Source organism: Xyrauchen texanus, chromosome 2, assembly GCF_025860055.1.
Source record: "Xyrauchen texanus isolate HMW12.3.18 chromosome 2, RBS_HiC_50CHRs, whole genome shotgun sequence".
NCBI classification, from domain to species: Eukaryota; Metazoa; Chordata; class Actinopteri; order Cypriniformes; family Catostomidae; genus Xyrauchen; species Xyrauchen texanus.
Window position 1 is genome coordinate 61,513,350 of NC_068277.1, and position 22,737 is coordinate 61,536,086.

The 22,737-nt window shown below is 40.5% G+C and overlaps 2 protein-coding genes across 2 annotated transcripts in view; one reads left to right on the top strand and one right to left on the bottom strand.

Annotated features, from left to right (window-relative positions):
- LOC127655936 (uncharacterized) overlaps nt 1–10,174 on the bottom strand; it is a 49,100-nt gene extending 38,926 nt beyond the window's left edge. The window contains exons 1-2 of the mRNA XM_052144030.1: nt 9,547–10,174; nt 9,458–9,508 (exon numbers count right to left, since the gene is read on the bottom strand). Of these exons, the coding sequence (XP_051999990.1) occupies nt 9,458–9,508; nt 9,547–9,986 (491 nt within the window). The 5' untranslated portion in view covers nt 9,987–10,174. The remainder of the gene's footprint in view (nt 1–9,457; nt 9,509–9,546) is intronic.
- The window catches only part of LOC127656003 (histone H2A-like), a 357,620-nt gene that overhangs the window by 224,216 nt on the left and 110,667 nt on the right, over nt 1–22,737 (top strand). The window lies entirely within an intron of this gene.

Consider the following 22,737-nt stretch of genomic DNA (forward strand, 5'->3'; position numbering starts at 1 on the left):
TTTCATTGGCCAGTTTCATGAATGACAGACAGATTAACCAATCATGATCAAAGCAAATAAGGTTAAATAACCAATAGGAATTGTTTCAGTGTGGTAAAGCAGCGCAATGTTTTATAATATTTATATCAGAAGGTCCATCCATCCATCCATCCATCGTCAACCGCTTATCCTGTGTACAGGGTCGCGGGGGGCTGGAGCCTATCCCAGCTAACATTGGGCGAAAGGCGGGGGACACCCTGGACAGGTCGCCAGTCCATCGCAGGGCTTATATCAGAAGGTTCATGATAAAAATGTAAAATGATAATAAAATAATAATAATGATCTTAATAATAATTTTAAAGGCAGAAATTATTTATTCTGTACATACATTGATTTTTTTTACAAGATCTATATGTTGAATCAATTAAAGTTGATTTATAAGTGTTTTTTTTTTACCCTTTTTCAACCATTTAGCATTAAACATTATTTCAACATAGTTTCAACATTGAAACAACAACTGTCATTATTTCAACCATATTTCAACGTTGAAGGTTGGTCATGTACCGGTTGGTTTTCAACCATTTAGCATTAAACGTTATATCAACTTTGTTTCAACGCTGAAACAACAACTGACATTATTTCAACCATATTTCAACGTTGAAGGTCGGTCGTGTGCCGGCTGGGTAAGGTCAGCTCCTCTTCTTGGTCCAGAATTCGGTCTATGCAGTCTGCTGTTGCCAGCCAGCGGGTGACGCTCGGGGATAGTAACTTTAGGGGAGACCCTCCATTGATGGTCTCGTATATGGCTTTATAATCGGCCTGGCGCTTTGCGGAGTGTGAGAACCAGTTATACGTCTCTCTGATCAGATAGTCTATATTGCTTGGCAGCTGTTTCATCGCTTTGTGGGCAGTTATATCCAGGGAGTGGCACGCGCATCTTATAAGTTGTAAATTCGGTTGCCTCTGTCTCAGTAACGTGTACACTGAATGATGCCTGCCGACCATTACACTGGCCCCATCTGTTGCTATCCCCACCATATTAGCAATGTCCAGTGCACACTCCTGCAAAAATCGAATGACTGCCTCCACAACTCCATTAGCATCAGCATCTGAGAGCTCCACCAAACACAAGTAAGTGCTAATAAACCGGTTGTGTTTTTTGGAGCGATATTTTATGCATATACAGAGCAATTTGCTCACTGTAATGTCTGTTGTCTCGTCCAAATAGAGCGAGAACGGGGAGTCACCGATGTCCTCTTTTAGCTCGTGTCTAAAATGAGGTGCTAGCAATGACTTAATGACAGCAGTGCATTTTGTTGTGTGCATCTGGAATGCACCTGTCTTGTCTTTCAGTATATCAGATAGTTCATCAACAGCATTAATGGCAGTATGGCACGCAATGTACATTGCTATCCGCAGTTCTCGTCGTTTCTGGTCATTGTTGTCAGGGTTACTGGACTCACCCACTCTGCTAACTGTAAATGGTCTGACCGTTGGCTGGCACCTTGCCTTATGCTTCTTGGTGGCTGCATGATCTTTAAGATCTTTTAAATGAGCACGGATATCAGCGTTGCAGTATTTACAGTGTGCCTTTCCTTCTTCTGCACCCGGTGCAATCCATGACTTTAAGTCTGGATCTCTTTCCCACTCTTTCCTGTAACTTTTTCTATATTTTGCCCACTTTGGCATATTGTCAATGTCAGTCAGCTAGCTAAGTTTGAAAACCCCGCGCAATCTAGTGTGTTTGAGGGGAGGGCGGTGCCGGCGTGCGTGAAGTGAGCTGAAGGGAGGGAGTGTCTGTTGTGAGTTTAGGGGGCACGTCAGCCAGACCTGTAGTGTGTGTGTGTGTGTGTGTGTGTGTGTGTGTGTGTGTGTGTGTGTGTGTGTGAGTGAGTGAGAGTAGGCTACTGAACAGAGAGTCGCCGAAAGAAGGATCTGAAGTACCGATGTTTCGGGTACAAAAACCCGCCGAACTGATCCGAAACCAGCCCAATTTTTATCCACCCGCCCAAACCCATTTTTGCCCGCAAAAAAGATTGCAAAACCGCCCAATCTGGCAACCCTGGCTGGAGCACTCTTACGTGCAGCTTTTGTAGCGAGCTGCTTCCTCGGGGCTTTTCCACCGGTGGACTTGCGGGCGGTTTGTTTAGTTCTTGCCATGACGAACAGATTCTCTTCAGAACTTCACAGAAACTGAAGATGTTTGTCGCACTCAGTGTTGCCAACTATTTTCAATGGAAAGTAGCTGAAGCCTGCTCGAAAAGTAGTCATACGTCATTAGCATATTAATGACGTCATCGCATCGTATTTGCATTCTGCCTAATTTGTCGGTACTGTAGCCTACTTCAGTTTATAATATACTAAACCGTGCTCATACTGTTTTTATATAAGTATATAGCCGAATGTCCAGTAAAACGGTTCTCAATTACATATTTTCTGTTAGACAACAGAACGGAACGGAACTTAGCTAACGTTACATGTTTATGAGTTTGAAGAAGGTTTATTGTTGTGATAGGATAAGTAAAATGTATAGAGTCTGTAAATATACGATCTGAAGTCGGAGAGTTCAGAAACCGAACCGGGATGAACTAAAACTCTGATTAGTAGTGAATATAAGCGCATGCCAAGAAAAAACGGTCAAATTAAATGTTTTGAATTAAAACAAAGGAGAAGGCAGCTGCTATGTGATCACTGATTGGTTCCTGCTAACACAGCATGCACATGCGCAGCTCATTCATGTCTATGTCCGCTGGCGTGCAGTCAACGGAATGTGCTGCTCCTCTCAGCCGCTCACTGAACAGAGCAGACGCAGCGGGGAAGTAAGACCTCACGCTTGCAGTACTGGCGATATTTGGAATTTGGAAAGTTGCTAAGGTTTGTCCAAAAAGTCGCTAGATTTGTCGCTAGTTGCTTTTTTGAAAAAATGTTGCTAAAGGGGTCTGAAAAGTCACTAAAAATAGCGACAAAGTCGCTAAGTTGGCAACAATGGTCGCACTGCTGCCCTTTTAAAGCCGAGAACGAGCACGCACTCAGTGCGGTCAGAGCCATATAAAGAGAGAGTTGCGACAACGGAAGTTCTAAATGCTTGATCGTCACGTGATTCACGTAGACTTCAGATAGTTCCAGGAAGTGCTTTTGCGGTCATTCCAAACTGTTAGAGTTGAGTGACAGAACTGCGATTTCTGGTAATTAGTAGTCAATAAATGCATTTATTTTATATATTTATGTAACTCACCGACATATGTATGTAGCATGAGTATGTTGTTACAGCGATGTTGTTTTTTAAAGATCAAATCAGCTAATATTTGAGGATTAGTGTTCAGCTACCGTTATTTGCCTCAACTTATTTCAGGCTAGGGTTTCTGTTGCCTTTTTATGTTACCTCATGTTCATTGTTTTCACTAATCTCATGGTAACTAATGTCATATTTATGACTTTTCAGATAGTACAGAGACAGGCTGGTGACAGGTGATTTCCAGCTCGCACCGCACAATGGGTCAATGAACTATTAACTATTAGCAGCAGTTACGTAAATGTAAAATTTAGTGAAATGAAGCTTATTGTTTACAATTCTTACAATTCTATATATAGTAATATAATTATTTATGTATTATAAATATTATATATCTAATGTATAATTCTTACAATACTTATTCATATACACAATATATTTAGCTTTAAAACAACTTAAGCATACTCGTATATAAACTACCGTTCAAAAGTAATGAGGCTGAAAATTCAGCTTGGCATCACAGGAGTAAATTACATTTTAAAATACATTAAAATAGAAAACAGTTATTTTAAATTGTAATAATATATTACTGATATTACCTTTTTGTATTTTTATTCAAATAAATGCAATAACTATTTACAGCAATTCATGAATACATTTCTAATAAATTAAATAGCATGCCAAGCATTTTGTATGTGTCCTTTCTTTCATGTTGTCGTTGCATAGTCTTCACCATGGTTTGCTGTGCTGCATGGGGATGCTCCAATCGCTCAGAGAAAGGTGTGCGAATGTATGGCTTCCCTACTGACATGGAGAGGAGAAAAAAATGGTTGGCTCAAGTCAGCAGGAGCAATCTAAATATAAATAAAAATTACAACAACAAAAAAATGTGTGAGGTATTTGCAAAGATTTTACAATTAATAGGGTGTTCGTTACTAACTTTATCCAGCTCCAATCCTTGCCTAATCTGTTAACATCCTTTATCTCCGATAACATCCCTTATCTCCTAATTTAATGAGTAATACTCAACTATAAGGTTTTAATTTACAAGTTATTTTTATTTAGATGTACTGATAATATACAGAATAAGATAACATTATTCTTTAAACGTCTCACCTTTTAAAAGTGCGTCGCAAACGGTTTGGTCTGATGCATCTCTACGGCGCGGCATGTGTTTGCTGCTACTTCCGGGAATTATTGAGAGGCTCCACGAGCCGCCATTGCTGTAAAAAAAAAAACGTTCCATTGGAGTCAATGGAGTTGTCGCAACTCTCTCTTTATATGGCTCTGAGTGCGGTGAAGGTGCAAGAGACATGTGATTGGCTGATGTGGAGCTCTGCGCGTGACAGTCAGCCAATGACTGTGCAGCTCGTCTTTTTTTAAACAAGCAGCTGCAGTTTCCCGCGCAATATCCCTCCTCAATGCGCATGAAATAAAAGCTGCGCATTACTTTTTTTCTACATGTTATACGGGTATTAACCAGATATATCTTCACAACAAAAGTTATGATTTTTTTTTATAATCACAAGTAAAAAATAGAAAATAAACTGAAACCAAAAATCATATTTTCACCGTCTTAATCAGTCATCACAACCCAAAGAAACCATCACGTGATTCACAGCGTTACGTCATCATTCGTTGTACACTTGTATTTTGTTTACAATGTATGCTGCACGTAATTAGAGAATCTGCTGAACAGCTGAAATATCTTTTATTATAGGATATGTACAACAACCATTACACACCTGCTTGATTAGTAACGTCATCTGTACTTTAGACAAAATTGTATCAACACACGACTGAAAAAACCCTTGATCGATCATGTGTTGCTTCATGCACATTTGATTTCACTGCATGTGTCTAATGCTGCACATTATTCGAGACAAATCTTGTAGTTTTTCATTACATGTCTTTACGGAGTTATGCCACTGCATAAGTAGCTCCAAGCTGATGCAGTTTTTCAGTTACGAATGAAATAGAAACACTTGTTACTGCATATATGCACTCCTATACATTTCTTTAGTTTAGCTTCTGTACCATCCATTAAACTGAAGACTTTATATTAAGAGAAGAGTCACTCTTTTTAGTTCAAGTGTGTGGCTCTTAAAAGAGCCGTTGGGGTCAGGCAAACAGACTGGGGTTGGTTTACTTGGTCTTGGAGGGTTTCTCGGTCTTCTTGGGCAGCAGCACAGCCTGGATGTTGGGCAACACCCCACCCTGAGCGATGGTCACTCCACCCAAGAGTTTGTTCAACTCCTCGTCGTTCCGCACTGCCAGCTGCAGGTGACGGGGAATGATACGAGTCTTCTTGTTGTCCCGAGCGGCGTTTCCGGCCAACTCCAGGATCTCAGCGGTGAGATACTCGAGCACAGCGGCCAGATAAACGGGAGCACCGGCACCGACACGCTGAGCGTAGTTGGGTCAATATATAATTGAGGGAGTTTTCATGTCCATGAGATTTATCTCGCAAACATGCTTATTAAAATAAAATTTTAAAAGTCTTCAGTGTTCTTCATGATCTTGTCTTTACAAATTCCATAGTTAATTATTATGGAAATAATCATTTATTTATAAAAATTTACTAGATATCCCTAAAATGTCAACTAAATAACCGTCCGAAATGAATTACAACCACAATCTCATTACCTAAAAAAACATTTTAAAAACTTATTCAAAAACAGTTTTAATTATATTATTTACATTAAGTTGAGGTAATTGTGAACAATGTGTCTTTTTGGGCAATATGTCACATTTTCAATAGAAATTGACAAATTGAATATGTGTCCGAGAAGTCGCTGTCATCTAAGTTACCCATAGCAAATACACCCCTCAAGGAAGAGTGTGTTTTCCAAATCACATGACCTGCTCCACATGATGTCATTTCCTCCTGAAGAGAAAACTAGCAAGACTCCAAGGTATGTTCTCCCTCCACATTTTCAGTTATTTCACCTAAAGTAGTGCTTGGGGCAAATGTGTACTTATCATATGTCAACAATGTTACTACAATGAATTCATAAATAACTTTGAATTTCAATTTTACTCAGTTGTACATATAATATTCAGAAGAACCCCTCCGTAAAATGCCATGTGGTGTCTGGTGCTAGGCAACCATTTTGATTTTATCCCTAAAAACAGCAAAAATGTCAACTAGGTTACCAGTCACCTATGTTACTCTGCAAAGGTAACTTAGTTGACCAAGAGTAACATAGTTGACATTCATGACATGTTCTTATAGTTTTCAGGAGTTCATTTAATATTCTAATTGTACAGTAACTATAAAATACTTTGCAATAAATATTATAGAAGAAAAACTTGTTTTCAGGCAAATGCCACGATTATCTGCTGCAGAAAAGCAGCGCCGTTACCGTGCACGGCGAGATGCTGATCCTGCAAAAAGGGAGGCATACTTGCAGATTCTGCAATGTCAGTGTTAACAAGCTCAGGCCTTCGACTTCAAAGTCAGCTCTGCTGTTCCTGCATTGCACCAAGAACAACCAGAACTTGAAGTACAGTGGGATAGAGATGACATTGTTGGTCAGTGGTGTGTCATCAGATATGACGATGAGGTTTACCCTGGAACCATTGTTGAAGTGAGTGAGACACATGTTCATGTTAAGTGCATGCACAGAGTGGGACACAATCGTTACTACTGGCCAATGCGAGAGGATGCGCTCTGGTATCCATTTGAGGATGTGCTCAGGTTGATTCCTGCCCCACAGCACGTGACAGCACGTCATGTTGAAATAAAAAGAGATGTGTGGGAAGATATTGCCAAATCATATCTTCATGGCTAAGGACATGCACACACACACACACACACACACACACACGCTAACAAACACGTGGCACAAGCACACGGTCAAGGTGCCAGAAAGTAAAAATCCTGCCATGTTTTTGGATCTGCCTCTACATCTAGAACAGGTGTTTTCACTAACGAGCTCATCTACCTGGTAGAGGAGCTGGTTTAGTGATGATTGGAACAGCTGCTGGACAGGATTTCTACTTTCTGGCACCTGGACTATACACCTCTGATATACACACACACACAAATAAAGACACACACACACACAAACACACTCAAAGATTACTTGATTGAGCTTGACAAAGTCATTCAAAAACAAACCATAATTGGCCATGTTCTTGGGTTAGAAAATGGGGAGTGTGTTCTGTCTCTGCCGGTTTCATGGGTGCCTGGAAGTTGGAGGGTATGCCAATGTTTTACTTGGGTTCTGACATATGAATGTTTTTGAGATACAACTGTTTGCACTATTACATTTTTGATCCAATGCAGCACACTTATTCTGTTAACCAACAGAATAAAACACTATTTGGTTATTGTTACTTATTGCAGTGCACTATTATTTTTTGTTCAATACAATGCACTACTGTATTTCATTCCACAAACAAGATTTTCAAAATGTTTACATGGTGGAATTTTTGTGTAAGTGCTGTTTTTGATACTTTTGTTGTTGTTGTTTTCTATGTTAGGATCTCTTGCTTATGATATATGTGCTTGTTAATAAAGTTGTGATTGATCCTTGTAAACTGATGTGCGTCTGTATTTCTCCTTTATGTCATGAAATATTCAACAGGTCTTGATTAAATGCAATAAAAGATTAGCTAACATATAATAATTGATATAGTTTAGGATTGTTTTTGTTAAATACATCATCCTACTTTGTCATGTCCAGTCAACTATGTTACTTTTGTCAACTATGATACTGGGCTGTCAATTAAGTTACCATTATGTTTTTTAAAAAATATATGTATTTCAATGGTTCCCTAATCTCCAAGTAAATATTTAGAAACTGAGTAGCTGTCAAATATATACCACAGCATAATTTCATCAAGAAAATTAGCATGAATCAAGCAGTTTGGAAACAAAATATACAGACCGGTTACTTCAGTACTTGAAATTTGGGGTTTCAATTGAACAAAATTTGTATTTTCTTAATTAATTGGGTATTTTAATTGAAAAGGTAGGTAAATAGACACATATTCTTCCAAGAGTAATGATTTTTTTAAATGTCTGCCATTTACTTAAAGTTAAAACTTATAGGTTTTGTCCGTAACATAGTTGACCACATAATGAGTAAACTTCTTGTTTTTAAAACTAAATATCTGAAATCAATTATGCCTGAGCTTGGCAATGACTAAAAACAAAATATTTCAGGGATGATTTATCAGGGAAGATAATAATATTTTGTAAATAAATATATTTTTTCCCAGAATTATTCAAACTCAAAATCTCCCACAATTATATATTGACCCAGTTGCCTTTGTGCAGAAGTCTGTGCACACGGCCGACGGGGAACTGCAGTCCCGCCCTGGAGGAACGAGTTTTAGCCTTTGCTCTGCCACTCATTATCGAAACTGTTATAAAACGTGAAATAGAAGAAGATATTTGCTCATGTGCAGATGTTTCCAGTATTAAAAGGAGACTGTCAGTCGCCCATTGGCTCGAGTCTGTGAAACATTCTAACCAATCACAGCATTTACCTCCAAACACTAAACTCCTCCCTCTTTCTGATGACGAGTGCCTTGCAAGCATGTGTTTAACTCAGAGGATACTGTAATAAACAATAATCATTATTATTATTAGTTTACAAGCACACCAGAATAATGTGTCTAAGGTGTTTAGAAAAAAAGAGCTTGTCATTTACTGCTCCTTTAATTATTATTATTATTAGTTATGTATTAATAAACTTGTTATACATGAGGTGAACTTATTGGTTAAGAGTCTTCTTCAGTTATTATTACTAGTATTTGAAAACTAAACTCTTGTGTGGTTTAGTGAGGCAGTAAGTGTACGAGCTCTTTTCTTTGATGCCGTTAAACCTGAAATTTAATGAACAGAAATGTATAATCGATTGAATATAATTGAATCAAACGTATAAAACAATCAAGTAATTGCACTAAACTTGATTTTAAACAGTGATTTAACTCGTCACAGACTTGTCAGGAGGGGTGAAAGTGACGCTGCATAATACACATTTGTTTCATCAGAAGTTTTGCTTTCGGTTTGTGAACTCTGAGTCACAATAAACAAATACGAAAACAAGAAAAATAAACTCAAATCCTGCACAAAGTTTTGCTCATTTATATGAATTAGTGGGTGGCTCTTAAAAGAGCCGTTTTGAGGAAGAAACTCAGTCAAGAGTTCATCTACTTCTTTTAGGCGCGGCCTTTTTAGGTTTGGCTGCTTTCGGCTTTGCCGCTTTGGGTTTGACAGTCTTGGCCTTCTTGGGGCTCTTGGCGGCTTTCTTGGGGGTTGCTGGTTTCTTTGCCTTCTTGGGGCTCTTCGTTGCCTTTTTAGCGGCTGCGGGTTTCTTCACCTTCTTGGGGATTTCTTGGCGGCAGGTTTCTTAGTCGCGGCACTCTTGGGCTTCTTGGCGGCGGCGGGTTTCTTGACTGCGGCCTTCTTGACTTTAGGAGCGGCTTTCTTGGCGGGTTTCTTCGTGCTCTCGGCTTGTTTCTTGTTGAGCTTGAATGATCCGGAGGCGCCGGTCCCTTTGGTCTGGACCAGAGTCCCTTTAGTCACCAGACTCTTGATGGCGATCTTGACGCGGGAGTTGTTCTTCTCCACATCGTATCCACCGGCGGCGAGAGCTTTCTTCAGGGCGGCGAGAGACACGCCGCTCCTCTCCTTGGAAGCGGACACAGTTTTGACGATGAGTTCACCGACGCTTGGGCCCGTTTTCTTGGGTTTAGCAGCAGATTTCTTCTTGGGCGCTTTGGCCGGCGCGGCGGCTGCAGCTGGAGCGGTTTCTGCCATCTTTCTGATCGGATGTGTAACGTCACACACACACAGTGTTTGAGTTCAGTAATGAAGAGAGGTTGAGCGGCGCTGCGCTCTTAAACACATCATGAGAACCATGTAGACTCAATCCGCCCGTCTCAGTGTCTGTGCGCCTCCGAGGGCCACTCGTGCTTGTGTTTTCTCCTCTCACATTTACAGCAAAACTGAAGCGATACGATTGTTTAGTGGGGTGAAAACGATGTGAACACCGAGCAGGGGTTTTGCTCTTTATTTGGAGATGAAAACACGCGACGAGGCAACGTTTAGTTTTCGCCTTCACTTCAAATCCACGGCGAGCTTCAAGCCACTGGAAAAAGCCGCCTGTGAATTGGATGTGTTTTTCATGTATAAATGTTGATAACAGATTGAACACATCCTCTGTGCATTGAACACACACTTTGACGATGACTTTAATGAAATGAGCATCACTGAGGGACTTGTGGACAGTTTCTTACAGTAGTTGTTTTGGGCAGCATGAAGCACATGCTCCAGTCGGAGGATCCGTGTCTGTTTGTGACTCTCATGTGTGTTCATCTATATATATATATATATATATATATATATATATATATATATTACTCACGTGGATCAACAAAAACCTCAGATAGTGTCAAATGTTCTAAATATTTTCAAGATAATTAGCAAATAATAGAATAAAATATATTTTGACATATTTTGATCTGTTTTTGTTTTGTTTTTTCTATTATCTAAAAGATAATGCAACAAATCAGGACAAATCTAGAATATGATTAATTATTTTCACACTGAAATGTCATGAGACAGCTGACTGTGACTGTCAAACAAAACATATTGAGCTACATGTGTGAAATGCGTGTGTAACTTATGTGCAGCTTATGTGTATTCTCTCAGGAACATATTGAGTCTAAATACTGTAGACGCACAACATAATTTAATAATTTCAGTAGTACACCTAAATGACAATAGTCATATCATACTGTTCATATGTTACACTTGCTATAGTTTACTTCCATGTTGTTTCTTCATCAAAAACAAAGTCAACATTAAATCAAATCAATCACTGAAACATCAGTGCCATCTTGAGTAAGAAACAGCATATATATTATGTATGTGCAGGCACATATTGAATACTGATAATACACCATTGTTGCACAGCAAATCAATGTAATGTATAGTATTTATTTGTATGTATATCCCAGCCAACATTTCCATGTGGGCCCCATGTGGGTTTTTGATGGGCTGTCACTTGGGCCCTACATGGGAAACCTAAATGGGGCCCCAGAAAAATTGTCTATTTGCTCCACATGGGACCCATGTGTGTTAGCCCATGTGGGCAAATTATGGGTACACTGTGGGCACTAATGGCACTTGTCCACTGCACATTATGGTTCATCTCGACTCGACTCTGCTCACTTTACATTTCTGAGCTTGCTTTTCCACTGCAGTTTAGTGTCTTCTCAACGTGGGCAGGATTATAGGCTCATCTTCATAATTGTACCGCCTCTACTACCGTGACATCATCTTAAACGTGACACAACATTACTGACCATAAACAATAACACGACTGCTAGTTGTTAGCTACTAACTCATTGTGCTGCATACAAAGTTGTTGCTTGGTGATTTTACACAAGTGTAACAATTAAATTGGTCTGGTTGTTTCCAGTAGCTGGTCAGCTAAATAAATTGAAGCTTATATAGAGCAGAATATAGAGTTAACGTAGCAAAATGTACCATCCTCCATCATTAAATATTCACAATTATTAAAAAAAAACTACTTTTGCAAGTTAGACCTACATTTTTAGATCAAACTCAATAAAACTAATTAAGTTCAATTCTCTGGACTCTCCAGGTCAATGGTTATCCAAAATATTTGGAACTTTACCCTTTGGATAGCTATAACATTGTCAATTAGAAAATGGACATGCCAAAATAAACTCCAAAGCTTATATATCCTAAAAGAAAAGTCAAAACTTCACGAAAGTAGGTGAGCACATGCAACATAATTTTGAACCATACCATTTTTGAATGGTGCTTCAACGAATGCGACAAATAACACACAAAATTGAAATTGAGCCTGTATCACGCTTTGAAGGATTGGGATGAAACTTGGTACTGTCATCAAAATTAGGCCCTGATGTCACTTGCAGCATTTTGGCTCACTGCTCCCTACTGGTCAGGAGATAGAAACATTTATAGTTTGTCTTATAACTCTTTTCTGCATGATATCATCATGCCCAGATACTACCTGAGAAGTTTCAGAACAGCGCCACATACTGGACAAAAAACTAGCTATTTTTAGTTATTTTATAAATATAAATCTGTTTTTATTATGATTGAAAGTTTACTTTTACTACCTCCTCATACACTGTTCATCGAACTCTAAACAAAAACATGTCACAAAGCTTCTTTTGCTGCTCATGGTGCCGATAATTGACTTGACCCCGGTGTCGCTGCTTGCATCTATATTTATTATAATATTTTTATAATAATTTATTATTATTATGTCATAAAACTCAAGTACTTTATTCCATTGGAATCCTTGACTCAATTCAAACAAAATATATATGTGATTTCCGTCTATAAAAAATTTCAGCCATCTTGGATTTTTCATAAAACCTACTTTTGCGAACTATTCCAAGTTTGAACTTTTGACTCGAGCTAGCTATGGTATGCGAAAATATACAATGGCCAATTTTACATAAATGGTTATAACTCTTGAAGGAAATTAGATATCTTCACCAAACTTGGCATGCTTATGTAAGAGGTCAATCTTTGGTCGCCCATAAAAGTTGGCACGGTTTTGACACATAGTGGCACTATAATACCAAAAAAACTTTTAAATTTGCTGTATCTATGCAACCGTTAGTCTGATTGAGGTGAAAATCACCATGCAGAGTCTTTGTCCAAGGTGCCATGACTGTCTATGGACATTGGGGTATCTCAAAATTTGATATATTTTATGTTATTATTATTATTCTGCCCTAAAACTGATTGTGCAGACCAAACCGTAAGTCGTAGAGAGCTGAAACTTTGAGGTAAGGTAATCCCCCAAAGTATTACAGCATATCAAAGTTTGGGCCCAATTAGCGCAAATAAACATGAGTTGGTGCTATAGTGATCATTTTAACATGTTGGCCCATAAGTCCTAAACCATTTGTCACACACTCAAGTGTCTTACATTGTTGGATTCATTGGCTCAACAAAAAAAAAAAAAAAAATGCTCATAATTCCGCAAACGTATGATCAATGAAGTTAAAAGTTGGTATGCATCTTGTAGGGGCCAAAGACTAACATATCCTAAAATATCAGTTGGACAAATAAAAAACATGGCCACAAACAGCCAATCAAATTTCAACAGCTAATTACATCAAATCTGAATGGCCGACCATTACGAAACTTGCGATATTTGAAAATTGAAAAATAAATTGTCCACAAGGCAACACTGTAACAAGGACATTTACATATTCACCAAAAACTTTGCAACTTAGTTGTCTAATCTTAAAATTCTTTTTACCACTAATTTATATTTTCGGTTTATTGAATTTTATAAATGTTTTCAATATTTAAATGTTCTAAAAATGCAACTGTTTTGAACTCCTCCTAGGCTGTATGTCCGATTCTCACAAAAATTGGTATGGGTCTACTATGAGCCCTCCTGACAAAAAATGTATTAAAGGAAGTTTGACTTGACGAAACTTTTGAAAATATAAGCCAACTAATTGGTTAGGCAGATACTCATATACAACTGCACATTATGAGTCTGCATACAAAATTGTGAAAGGTAACACCTAAAGATTTTAGGTGTTACCAATCAAATTTCAGCAATATGGCTGTATAAATGGTGTGTAAATTATTGTATATTATCCAATGTTACCTGCTATTGTGAACTAGATCTAGGACTCCCTTGGTAAATAATTATTAAAGAAAAGTTTAACTTTAGTTATTTATTTCATTATTTAGAAGTTTCATTTATTATGTGGGTTTGACCAAGTGTATCCAAAAGCCTATAATTCCAAAAATAAATATTCAAACTTCTAAAATCTTTTTGGAGATTGGTTGCTTTATGGCTTTATAACAGTTAAAAAGTTAATAACAATTACCATCAAAAAGAATTTATTGGAAATATGATTTTTTTAAATACAGAGCATTTTGGGGGAATACAAACAGCATATAAACAGAACACAGCAATGAAGATGTTCAACTCTAACCATCAAGACTGTAAAATACACACGTCACAAAGAAACACTTATGCACACACATATGATCAATAATGATCAATCAATAATTCAGTAACAATACAGGAACAAAGAACACATCAATGAAGGGGTTAAACTCAAAAACATCAAGAGTGTGTATTTGACATACCCACTCACACATGAAGGTGTTCAACTCTAACCATCAAGACTGTAAAATACACACGTCACAAAGAAACACTTATGCACACACATATGATCGATAATGATCATCAATAATTCAGTAACAATACAGGAACAAAGAACACATCAATGAAGGGGTTAAACTCAAAAACATCAAGAGTGTGTATTTGACATACCCACTCACACGTACACACACAAGTCTGTCAGACGCTGACTTTAGAGGTTCAAAGGGGGTCTCAACCAGACCCTCCAGGATTATTGCTAAGTTCCATGAAGGAGTTCTTGTCCTAACAGGAGGCCTCAGTCGCATGGCTCCACGAATGAAGCGAGCGAGTAGAGGATGCTTCCCCAAAGGCACCCCGTCCATCAAGGCGTGGCAAGCTGAAATGGGGGCCACATAAACCCTGAGAGTAGTGGGGCATATGCCTGCTGACAGTTTTTCCTGCAGAAAGTCCAGAACTGAAACAATTTGCCATTTAACTGGATCTGCACCATGTGAACTTTACCACTTTTCGAAGACACCCCATTTATTGGTGTAGATTCTTCTGGTAGAGGGAGCCCTAGCACTAAGAATGGTCTCATACCCTTCAGGGGCCAAACATGAAGTTTCCACAATTAGGGCCGGGGATGAAATATCGTCCCCTGCGCCTGAGACAGAAGGTCCCTCCTGTCCGGAATCGCCCAAGGCGAGCCGTCGAGGAGAGATATTAGCTCCGAGAACCATACCCTGTTCGGCCAGCGCGGCGCTATCAGTAAGAGGCAAGACCCTTGCTGGCGAACTCTGGCCAAAACGCATACAGACGCATTCAGGGCCATGTATGCGCCATCGCGTCCAGACCCAGTGGGGCTGGGTGACTCAGGGAGAAGTAGAAGAGACATTGCACTGTTCATAGAGGTGAAGAGGTCCTCTTCTACCCTGTAAAATCTCACCCAGATTTGTTCCACTACCTAGGGGTGGAGTTTACACTCCCCTGTCTGTATTTTCTGTCTGGACAGTAAATCTGGTCCCACATACGGGCATCCAGGGATATAAACTGTCCTGAGTGACAGGGGCTTGCCCTGGGCTCCAAGGAGAATCCGACGTGCCAGAAATTTAGCTGACGTGAACGTGGACCTCCTTGATGGTTTATGTAAGAGACTACTGCTGTATTGCCCACCCGCACCAAGACATGTTAGCCTCTGGAGGAAGTATTTCAGGGCTAGAAATACAGCCATCAACTCGAGACAGTTACTGTGACAACCGAGCTGACGACCCTCCCATCTGGACGACCACTTAAGACCGCTACCCAGCCCGTCAGGGAGGTGTCTGTCGTTAGCAGCCTGCGACGACAAGACGCACCTAGAGTGGGACCCAAGGTAAGAAACCGGGGTCTGAACCACATAGCAAGGGAATGATGCACGTGGTGCGTAACCCTTATTAGCCCTAGGGGACTGGCACTTGGATGAAATCCCCTGGCTTTTAGCCACAGCTGAAAAAGTCTCATATGGAGCAGGCCCAAAGGGATCACCGTGGACGCAGACACCATGAGACCTAGTATTTGTTGATACTGGTGAACAGTGCAACCTTGACCTAGCCTGAGTTTGCTCAGAGTGTTCTGAATGGACGTGATACGAGCAGGAGACAACTGTGCCCACCTCGTGATCGAATTCCATATAACCCCCAGATAGGTGATTCCCCGGGTGGGAGAGAGAACGTTCTTTGACGTTGAGTCTCAGACCTGGAGAAACCAGATGAGCTAAGACAATATCCCTGTGCTGAACTGCCAGTTCTTGGCTGCCAAGTAGTCTATGTAATTCAGAATGCAGATGCCCTGGAGTCGCGAAGGAGCCAGTGCTGCATCCATACATTTCGTGAATGTGCGGGGTGATAGGGCTAGGCCGAATGGAAGAACCCGATACTGGAAGGCTTCATCCCCGAAAGCGAACCTCAGGAACTTCCTGTGCTGTGGCAGAATTCCAATATGGAAATCTGCGTCCATGAGATCGATCTTGATCAGCCAATCATAATGTTGGATCTGAGACACGAACGTCTTGACAGTTAGCATCTTAAACTTGAACACCCTGACCGAGCGGTTCAAGCCTCAAAGATCTAAAATCGGACGCAACCCCCCCTCCCCCTTCTTGGGCACCAGGAAGTATCTGCTGTAATAGCCTGACTCTTTCTCTGGAAGGGGAACACGTTCATGGCCCCTTTGACCAAGAGATTTTGTAGCTCTTTTCACAGTAGACGTGTCTGCTCCAGTTTCACGGTACTGGGAACCACAGCGTTGAAACGCGGAGGGCAGCGAGCAAATTGAATTCTTTAGCCTCTTTCTACTGTCTTCAGAACCCACATAGAAATGCTGCCAGTTTCTCTGAGATTGGTATCAATTTCAACACTTCCTGTTGAGGGGATGTCGAGTGTTCCGCGTCCTGGATAAAGGCAGGAAGCAACGGTACACCCAACTCTTTGTTGGAAGCCTCTGTCACCCGAAACACCAAAGGCGGCGGGAGTGAAGAGGTTTCATGAGGGAGGGCCGAAGTGGATGGTACACGCGCCCCATCCCGAGAGGAACCACCCCCACAAGGCTGGGTACAAGACCATCAGGGTTTCCTTCTTTTAGAAATCACGACCCTGAGGTCCTGCTTCGGGGGCTGCTGAGGGCAACGAGCCTGTCCCCAGTCTTTACTAGGGGGAGCACGACTCGCCATGCTCTGACTAGCAGAGTCGGTGCGGGACTTGGTGCCCGACGGCCCCGACCCCTGAGTGGGGCAAGGAAAAAACTGCCCGAAGGCTTCCTCGTGGCTTTGCGCCTCCTGGAATCTGGAGATAACCGTATTCATGGCGTCTCCGAAGAGACCGGAAGGCAAATCCGGGGCATCGAGTGGGAAAACTCTGTTCTAATCCTTGATGCCTGAAAGGTTAAGCCATAAATGCCTCTCCGTGCTGACTAAAGTGGACATAGACTGACCAATGGCACGGGCTGTCTGCTTGGTCACACGGAGAGATAAATCTGTGGCCTGACGAAGTTTAGAAAAGGCTTCTTTGTCGAGCGTTGCACCCGCACTCATGTCTTTCAGTAGGTCAGCTTGGTACGCCTGTAACACGGCCATGGTGTTTAGCACAGCAACAGCCTGACCTGCCGCTTGATAAGCCTTCCCCACTAGCATGGAGGTAGTCCTGCATGGCTTAGTGGGGAGAGCGGGTTTCTTGAGTGATGATGCCGAACCCAGTGAGAGATAGCCCGCAAGCGTCTCTTCGACCGGCGGCATCATTGAATACCCCCGTGTCTCAGCACCCACAATAGTTGAGTATAAATATGTCAAGGGTACATGAACACGGGAAGTATATTGGTTCCTCCATGACCGAGAAAGCTTAACATGGAGGTCATCAAAGAAAGGAAGGGACTAATATAGCGTTCCCCTTTTTTTTATTTTTTTTTATTATTATTATAATTTTTGTATTATATCAGTCTGATAGTTTGGAGCATTTGGGGGGGGGGTCTCTTGTTCGCGTGGCGAGTCTAGCTGTAGTTTGGCCACAGCCCGAGTAACCACCTCGAGAAATTTCTCAGCCGCTTTATTATTATGCGTGAAATGTACAGAGGTTCAGCACCCCCTCGTGAAACGAAGAGACGCCGAGGCACGTTTCAGGCTTACGAGAAGGATCAGCTGGATCTGGGGAGAGAGCGAGCGATAGGGACGGACCCGTCTCTCGATCCTCAGCCAGATATATGCGAGAGCCCCACGATGAAAGAGTGGGTGCTGACTCCCGGAAGTAAGCGAGGCGAGCGCAAAGCATTTCGCCCGAAAGTAGGTCGCAATGCGCGCACTCGCCCTGCCCCAATTTGATGATTATAAATGACAACTAATGAAAAACCCCAAAATCAGTATCTCAGAAAATTAGAATATTGTGAAAAGGTTCAATATTGAAGACACCGGGTGCCACACTCTAATCAGCTAGTTAACTCAAAACCTTTAAATGGTCTCTCAGTCTAGTTCTGTAGGCTACACAATCATGGGGAAGACTGCTGACTTGACAGCTGTCCAAAAGACAACCATTGACACCTTGCACAAGGAGGGCAAGACACAAAAGTTCATTGCTAAATAGGCTGGCTGTTCACAGAGCTCTGTGTCCAAGCACATTAATAGAGAGGCGAAGGGAAGGAAAAGATGTGGTAGATAAAAGTGTACAAGCAATAGGGATAACCGCACCCTGGAGAGGATTGTGAAACAAAACCCATTAAAAAATGTGGTGGAGATTCACAAAGAGTGGACTGCAGCTGGAGTCAGTGCTTCAAGAACCACCATGCACAGACGTATGCAAGACATGGGTTTCAGCCGTCACATTCCTTGTGTCAAGCCACTCTTGAACAAGACACAGTGTCAGAAGCGTCTTGCCTGGGCTAAAGACAAAATGGACTGGACGGCTGCTGAGTGGTCCAAAGTTATGTTCTCTGATGAAAGTAAATTTTGCATTTCCTTTGGAAATCAAGGTCCCAGAGTCTGGAGGAAGAGAGGAGAGGCACAGAATCCACGTTGCTTGAAGTCCAGTGTAAAGTTTCCACAGTCAGTGATGGTTCGGGGTGCCATGTCATCTGCTGGTGTTGGTTCATTGTGTTTTCTGAGGTCCAAGGTCAACGCAGCCATCTACCAGGAAGTTTTAGAGCACTTCATTCTTCTTGCTGCTGACCGACTATATTGAGATGCAGATTTCATTTTCCAACAGGACTTGGCACCTGCACACAGTGCCGAAGCTACCAGTACCTGGTTTAAGGACCATGGTATCCCTGTTCTTAATTGGCCAGCAAACTCGCCTGACCTTAACCCTATAGAAAATCTATGGGGTATTGTGAAGAGGAAGATGCGATACGCCAGACCCAACAATGAAGAAGCAACCTGGGCTCTCATAACACCCGAGCAGTGCCATAGACTGATCGACTCCATGCCATGCCGCATTGCTGCAGTAATTCAGGCAAAAGGAACCCCAACTAAGTATTGAGTGCTGTACATGCTCATACTTTTCATGTTCATACTTTTCAGTTGGCCAACATTTCTAAAAATCCTTTTTTTGTATTGGTCTTAAGTAATATTCTAATTTTTGGAGATACTGAATTTGGGATTTTCATTAGTTGTCAGTTTTAATCATCACAATTAAATGAAATACACATTTGAAATATATCAGTCTGTGTGTAATGAATGAATATAATATCCAAGTTTCACTTTTTGAATGGAATTACTGAAATAAATCAACATTTTGATGATATTCTAATTATATGACCAGCACCTGTATATATATAGAAAGAGGGAAATGAGAAAAGTTTCACTGCGCACTGCCTAACAATTTCTAATCCTAGCAGAGGAAAGAATGTTTCTGACAGGCTTGTGAGCACAGTATGCTCTGAAGAAAGTGGATCTGACGAAACGCTAGTGATGTGTCTATTTATAGCCTGGCCACAGGTTATCCAATGATCTCACCAGCCGAGGCTATAAATTCCAATCAATGTTCATTGACGTGTTATATGGAATTACGATTGTGTCAATAATAATGAATGTAACTTTATAAAACTGAACGTAACTTTTTCAGAAACTATCAAAAATATTCCATTACAAAAGAAGAAAAACACAATTAAAATGAAAAAAATGAACTCAGTCGCACGAATTTAACAGGCTCTTCAAATATGTTTCATTTTTTGTTAATGTTTTTCAAAGATTCGTTTTCGCAAATCGTGGATTCTGAATACATTGCCACATATTTCGCTTACGCTTCGCAGTTTTTCGTTTGCTGTTTTGAGACAAACCTCTCGTGGGGGTGGGCTTAACAGTGATCTACTCTGATTGGATAGTGAGCTTTTGATGGACAGGTGCTCTCTGACCCGGATGTACAGACGTCACTCAGTGGCGCGCATATTGGAAAGCTCTCGCGGTGATTTGTAGTTATGCAATACGTTGTGCTTTGTTGTATTACTTACTAACAATATGTAAATAATATTTGACCTATAATTATATAATTTAATATTATATGAGACCTTCGATCGTCTAATAATCATCTTCGATCAGTCTGTAAAGATGAGCTCTCAGGAGAGACACGGAGCGGCATCATCTTCCTCCTCCTCCTCTTGTCCTTCAAGGCAGCTTGAAGTAAGTTCGTGTTACTGAAGTAACCAATAACATCGATACAAGTTTTATTCATGTAACGTTACAGTGTGCAACAGTTCTGGCTTTATTTTGCAAATTTATTGTTTAAAAAACTTTTTTATATATCAAGATACCATGTATAGATATAAATATAAAATATAAATAATATGTTTGCCTAATCTTCCTTTCTTTTAATGCTAACGTTACTTGTCAGGACCAAAGACAAATGTCACTTTTCCAGGTAGGCACTGAATGATGGTATATAAATTATACAGCTGAATTAGGGTAAAACTGGTTTGCTAGTCCTTATAATGATGATGGCTGACTTTGTGCAAATTAACTGGAGAGGAAGAGAGAGAGAAAGAGAAAAATGGATTGTCTTAACTATCCTTAAGCGGCTGTTTTTTTTGTTTGTTTTTTTTTACCTGTAGGAACAAGTGCAAGACGACATTTTACAGCATATGCTGTCAAAGTTTAGCTTGATTATTCGTAATGAAACATTAGATTTGGATTACCTCCTGGATACTGCGCGGCAAGAACTGGATTTGGCAATTACTGCTTCAAATCATGTCAACATCCCAGAAGCTTTAATTACAGGTCTACAGGAGCTAATCAACATAATTAATGTAAATGCAAGTTCTGAAGAAACATCAACAACTGCATCCGATATTTTAACCTGCACTTGGGGAAACGTGGGACGCCCACGTTTAGATATCAGAAGGGATGACCTTGAGGAACTCCTTCGTATGGCTCTCCCTGTAGAACATCTTTCTAGGATCTGTGGCGTTTCAAGAAGCACAATGAACAGAAGATTGAAAGAACACACCCTGTCTGTCAGAGCCTGCTATTCCAACATATCAGATGAAGAACTTGATCATGTTGTAAGATCCATAAAAATAAGAATGCCACATGCTGGCTACAGACTAATGAAAGGTGAACTTTTGGCAAGAGGGCACCGGATACAGTGGCACAGGATGAAGGCCTCTATGCGACGGGTGGATGGAGCTGGAATTTTGGCCAGAATGGTTCAGCTTGGTTTTATAGCTCGCAGAAGCTACTCTGTTCCTGCACCATTGTCCTTAGTTCATGTGGACACCAATCATAAGCTAATCACGTGGGTATTTTCTCTCTTATACTCACATATACAGAAAATCTTAGTTGTTTCTTTACATAATGACACATGTACACATTAAAAATGCCTTCAGATATACCCTAAACTAAATGACTGCTAACAAACAGCATAGTCTTATGTTCATATTTTTGTTTTTTAGATTCAATATTGTGATATTTGGTGGGATTGATGGTTTCTCAAGGAAGGTACTGTTTGTCAAGCTCTGAATTTGTTCTGTTTTGAAACTTTTGAAAATATTTCCCCCAAAAATGAAAACTGTCATTATTTCCTCACCCTCCACTTGTTCCAAACCTATATAAGTTTCTCTCTTCTGCTGAATGCAAAAGAAGATATTTTGCATAAACAGACAGTTGATGGTAGCCATCGACTTTAGATTTGGATTACCTCCTGGATACTACTCAGCAAGAACTGGATTTGGCAATTACTGCATCCAATTATTTCAGCATCCCAGAAGCTTTAATTACAGGTCTACAGGAGCTACTATGGAAATCAGTGGCTGCTGTCAACTGTTTGGTTAGCGACAGTCTTCAAAATATCTTCTTTGGTGTTCATCAGTAGACAGAAACTCATTTAGGTTTGAAACAAGTGGAGCGTATGTAAGTGGGGAGTAAATTTTTATTTTTGGGTGAACTACCCCTTTAAATGCTTGGTTTCACAGATAGGGCTTAGATTAAGCCAGCAGGACTTTAGAACCTTCAAGTAGATTTAATCAAGGGGCCATTAGACCATTACTGGAGGTCAAACATGCATTTTAATCTGGGATTAGGTTTAAGTCTCGTCTGAGAAACTGGGCTATATATATGAAATACTGCTTGCAACATGTCCATTTAGAGTGAAAATTATTAAACAAATATTTTAATCTTTCTCCTAAACCCCTTTTTTTCCATAGATCCTATACCTTGATGCTGCTGAAAACAACAAGGCATCAACTGCCTTCTCATTCTTTCTGGAGGGTGTTCACAAACATGGGTGGCCTTCAAGGTAAGAACACTGTTAACAGGTGATGTCTTTATTTTAGGAGTCAACATCTTAACTACATTTCACAAGTTCACATGTAGTTCAATAGAATAAAGGTTAAGTGTATTTGGCGTGCTGTCCGGGGGGAGGGCTCCGAGCTCGAAAT